The sequence below is a fragment of the Nicotiana tabacum genome, chromosome 19 (genome assembly GCF_000715075.1).
Source record: "Nicotiana tabacum cultivar K326 chromosome 19, ASM71507v2, whole genome shotgun sequence".
Classification (NCBI taxonomy): domain Eukaryota; kingdom Viridiplantae; phylum Streptophyta; class Magnoliopsida; order Solanales; family Solanaceae; genus Nicotiana; species Nicotiana tabacum.
In genome coordinates, this window is record NC_134098.1 from 78,316,849 (window position 1) to 78,322,165 (window position 5,317).

Consider the following 5,317-nt stretch of genomic DNA (forward strand, 5'->3'; position numbering starts at 1 on the left):
CAAACAAACAAACAAGGAAATGGAGAGCTTAGCCGAGGACAATTCAAGCCCAAAACAAAAAGGAGTCTGATTCTTTTCAAACCTTGGTAGTTAGCTGGAGATGAAACAAGGAAATAGAGGGCTTGTGAAGGACAAATTTAAGCCCAAGACCAAAAATGTTCTCATTCTCCTTTCAATATTCATAGTTTCTTACATACTTTTGTGTGTATGCGTGCGTTTTTTGGGACTAAAACTTATTACTCTTTCCGGTCTATTTTAATTAATTTTTATTTTATTTTTTCACATATTAAGAATTCATCTTTTAGTATTAATTAACAATAAAAATAACTGTATTAACCTTAATTTGTTCATTTAATATATAACAAATACTCCTAGGTTCTTACTCTAAGGGCAACTTTGAAAAAATAAATAATTCTTTCTTGATATAAAATAAATAAATATTGTGGACCACAAGAAAAACACCAAAAAATCAATTAAAATTGACCGGAGGAAGCAGTAAAATAACGAATTTAGCATGTTTGCTCTAATAGCATGTGAAAGAACCTAGACATTTAAGTTATAAATAACTTTCAAGATCGCTACAAATCTACTCGAAAATCTTTACATAATAGATGTGAGATAATATATGTCAACTAGAGGGAGGGAGAATTACAATAATTCAGAAACACAAGATCAACAATTTCAATTTGCATAATATTAAATAATGTTACTGAGTGCTTGGCTTAATTCTCTAGATTAGGTGTGCGTTACGACTTTCTGCTATTGAGTTAGCTAGATTTGGGGCCAATGTGCAACAGTGGCCCGACAAATCAGACTGAACTATTTATGCAAAAGTATTGGACTCGTTCTTATATTTTACATCTTTTCTTGAAAAGTTTATCAAATGGTTGTGCAATTTTTTATTTTCAAATCATTCACCATTCCAAATTTATCGATTGATTTTCGAATTAAATCCACTAACGAAGTAAAAGTGCTCATTCCAATCAAAGCCTTTAATGATGCGCACCGACCCTTTTCACCGGCTAATTAAAGCTATTGAAAAAATAGCATCCTTCCTTTCTTCTTTTCTTTTAACTCTTTCTTGTGAAATATTTATCACTTTGTATTTCTTATTAACCAACTAATTTTAAAATTTGATCGCGTTTTTCTCAAAACTATATTTTAGGATTCTGAAAAACAAGTTGAATTTTATTTTCAAGGGACAACGCTATGTAGAGCAATATTTTACTCCATCGTTTTTAAACTAATAAAGTGATCCACTTTCTGATGTAGCATAATTAACCATTAATATTCTCCTAGGCCATATTAAACTTAATTACTCTAAAGAACAAGAAAAGTAGAACTTTGGACTTATTCTTTTCAGCATTGCTACCTACTTTATCTTTAACTATTCCTTTGCTTTTTCTGTCTACCACTTCTTTAAATTTAAAAGCTAATAAGTGTAATCTAGGCTCGGCCAACTCTACAATTTGGTCCATGACTAGACTTCTCAACTGGTAGTTAACACCAATATGCTGAAGAAATGAAAAGCTGAATTCATCTCTATTAATTAGTTCATTGCTCTATAACTTTGTTTGTCTGCAACCTTTCACACTTTCACTAATCACTCCTTTATTGGCTCTGCTCTTCCTATAAATACACGCACCTTTACCGAAATTTAAGTTATATGTAAGGTGTTTAAAGTTTGTTCATTACCGAAAAGGTAAATAGAACAAAAATCTTAAACATTAACATAATCTGTTACAATTGATTTAAAGGAGCTGCAGAACTTTCAAATTTACACTTTGTTAGTACTTCCCAACTAAAATTTACAAGACAATCATTTAGGAAACTTACAAGCAAATGAAAAGAAGGGGAAAAAAAAAAACAAATGAAGACATTTTGCTGATATGTACTAGAGTACAACTTCAGTATGTTTTGTATTATTTGAGTAATGTTAGTCCGTGATTGCTTCTCATACTAATGTTCCTTCATTGTTAAGTTTCTGCTCACTGGTCCCCCACGAAGAGAACCGCCGTTTGGCCGGTTTTTAACGGCACAAAAAACCAGTTTTCTCCTTCATTGTGTGAAGCTGCTTGCTTTTCACAAGATGTCGGTCCTTTTCCACTGCTGTTACCTTAACGACCAAGTCCTAAATATCAGTAATGTCCAACCCCACACGGCAATCCACAACCGCTAGCTTCTCAGCCTCCTACTCGGCGGCGCGTTCAAACCACACACCATCCACGATTATATTTCACGTGCATCCTTTTCTACTAGAAGAAAGAAAACAGTGAAAATTGAACGCGATACTACTAAAGTGTAAACGATGATACGAGCACTAGCAATTTCACATATCCTCATAGGCATTGAATCCCTGCTCGGATAATCTCCAAACCTTAACAGACTTGTCCAAACTCCCACTATACACTGTCCAATATTGGTCACTTTTGTTCTTCACCACAGCTTCATCTTCGCTATCATCGTTTTTGTCGTCGTCGTCGTTGTCATTTTGATCATCTTCAACGGTTAAGCACTTCACTGGGCCATTGTGTCCTGTCAATACTGTTAAACAACTATGGACAACACCACCTTCTTCCCTTCTCCACACGCATATGCTCTTGTCAGCCGATCCACTCAATACCAGATTACCAGCAACAGCCACGCATAATACCGCTAATTTATGACCCCGCAACGCACCTCCATACTCTAAGAAATGCTTCTGTCGCTCCCAGAAATTTACTAGTCCGTCGGATGAGCCGGCATATATCTATTGAGACATAATATAATTAAATGATTAGAAATGTATTATTTTAAACACCTTATATTTTAAGATATAACCCAATTCAATATGATATTATATTAGAAAATTGGTCAGGTCTTTAAAATTAGACCAGCGGTCTGAAGTTTAAAAACCAACACAAAATTTTATACCACCATATATTGATAAATTAATACACCATCCATTTCAAAAAAATTGTGTTACTAAGACTTTGCACAAACTTTAATAAAACGAAGAAGTCTTTTCATATATGTGATCTTAAATAAGTCATAGTATTTTTGTGCTGGTTTGAAACCTGACCTATCATTTGTGTAACTATAAATACTATTTATTAAAAAAATATTGAAATAATAATTTTTTTTGAAAAAGATTAAAAAGGTAAGAGTGACTATCTTTTCGAAAGCGAGGGAGTACTTGCTCATAAAAAAATATAATAATACTATAATTAAAAGTGTGCTCTTACCGTGGCTGCCACAGCATTTACGGCCAGTGAAGTCACAGCATTGTCTTGTTTCAGCAGTGTTTCCACAAGAACATGTTTTGCACTATTACCGACCAATTCTCTTCTCCAAGCTTTTACTGTCCCATCTGCTGAGCCAGTAAAAACCAATCCATCAAATCCAACGACCACAGAATTAATCGCATCGTGGTGAGCAGTAATAGATTCCAGACATTTCGAATCCGATAATCTCCAAACTTTGAGTGTTTTATCCCAAGATCCAGAATAAAGCAACCCTCTTTCTTTATCCAAACTCAAACTAGAAACAGCATCAAAATGCTTAATCCACGGAACATTCCTATTTCGTCTAACTTCAACATACGCCTTGGGATTAATTGAACTTTTTAAATAATCTCTAATGGTAGGTAAACTACCAACTCGCTTGTACGCCTTCCTTTTTTTACCCATAAATTTCCAAACCCGAATTTTACCATCCTGATGGCCGGTAAATATTTTATCTCCGTAAACAACAATGGTTTTTACTAATCCGCTGTGAGACTTGAACCCAGAATATTCCTTTAAATTTTTCCATACTCTAATATTTTTGCTATCTGAACCTGTGTATAACAAATCTCCAGATGCAGCTAATGAATATATGTGTCCTTCTTCTCGTACGAGTGAGCCAATTAGACCATTTTTACAATCGCTGATTTCTGATGATTCTTCTGAGGAATCAAGAAATGGCTGGTGAATCCATGGGGATTTAACATAAGGGGAAGCGGATTGATTCCAAGGAGACATAAAATAATTAGGGGAGTTTGTTATAGTAGTTGTGGTGTAAAACGACGACGTTCTAGGTGGACTTGGAGCAGAAGAAGCATTGCTGCTGCGAGCTGAATTGCTATTGCTTTCTTCAGGGTCACTAATTGGATCGGAATACAAAAGGGTTCCGAATTTTGTTCTTCTAAAGCTTTCTTTCTCTAGCAACATCGCTCCCATACTATTCTTTTTTCTTGCCATTTTAGAACAAGAGAAAATTTAAAAAAGGAAAATGAAGATGTATGAGATAATTGGTATGTGTGTTTGTGAAGTTGAAAATTTTAGGAGTGAATGTTTTGGTTTGTAAGGTCGAATAAATGTAAAGCTTTTGTGAATAGTGAGAAAGAATAATGGAAAGATGAGAAGATCGTATACAAATAATGGAAGGGGGTGATGATAGATATATAAAGCTGTGGGGTTGGGTGGTTGGTTTAGTGCAGCGGGGTAGTATAGGTAGTAGGGGGAACGGTAAAGAGACACGTGGGAGTATGATACGTGAGGTTTACGAAGAAGCCGAAAGATACTTTTTACAAGTAGATTGTAGGCAACGGGAAACTAGATGAACCGGTAAGCAAACCACTAAAGTCCGTACACTGAGGGAAAAAAATATCTTTAAACTATATAAAATAAATATATTTTTGTATATATATATTATATAAAATATATATATATATTTTTGACTATTATTTTTGTGAGCGGCTAAAAATATATATTTTCCATAAAAATTATTCTAAAAGAGAATTGCATGTGTACTGATTGATAAACTAAAAAGACTGATAATCTGAAAAAATTATTAAGTTGTCCGTGTATATAACAGAAATTTGTAAAGAATCTCAATCAGGTGTTTTTTTGGCTCTTTGATGGTTTAGTTTAAACGAGATGGGGTTCTTGACTTCTTGTTAAGGAAACGTTGAATTCTAGAAGGGCAAACGTGGAGGATAAGGGTTTAAACAGTTGAACTTTAAAAGTAAAACAACCAAGTTATTTTCGAAATGTTTTTTCTATATGGGGGAATGGGAATACAGGTATTTGACTTTGACGTTGTCAAAAGAATTGTGGCCTAATATTAGGTTATGTGTATTAATTTGTTTAGTTCTCATTTATTAAGATGAAGTTAATAGTCGTTTAATTACGCGTAATTAAAGACTGTGATCTGTCTAAACTCAAATGCACATATCTAGCTACTTTCATTTTATGTGACAATATTTGCTTGGAAAATAAATTTAAATGTAAATATACATAGTAATTATATATTATATATTATATTAATGAGTGATTTAAAATGTTGAAGTAAGGGT

At 33.6% G+C, this 5,317-nt stretch overlaps 1 protein-coding gene across 1 annotated transcript; it reads right to left on the minus strand.

The window, feature by feature from the left end:
* Positions 1–1,705: 1,705 nt before the first annotated feature.
* On the minus strand, positions 1,706–4,398 carry LOC107772150 (protein JINGUBANG-like). Its single transcript, XM_016591642.2, has 2 exons — positions 3,225–4,398; positions 1,706–2,749 (listed from the first exon to the last, which is right to left on the minus strand). Exons 1-2 carry the CDS (start codon positions 4,218–4,220, stop codon positions 2,330–2,332), a joined length of 1,416 nt encoding a protein of 471 aa, XP_016447128.1. The 5' UTR covers positions 4,221–4,398; the 3' UTR covers positions 1,706–2,329.
* Between the last annotated feature and the right edge of the window lie 919 nt (positions 4,399–5,317).

What these genes read in the sequence shown, in the direction of transcription:
- LOC107772150 (XM_016591642.2), bottom strand. Translation starts at nt 4,220, where the DNA reads ATGGCAAGAAAAAAGAATAGTATGGGAGCGATGTTGCTAGAGAAAGAA. An exon ending in TAAATGCTGTGGCAGCCACG is followed by an intron (nt 2,750 to 3,224) that starts GTAAGAGCACAC and finishes ATGTCTCAATAG; the next exon opens with ATATATGCCGGCTCATCCGA.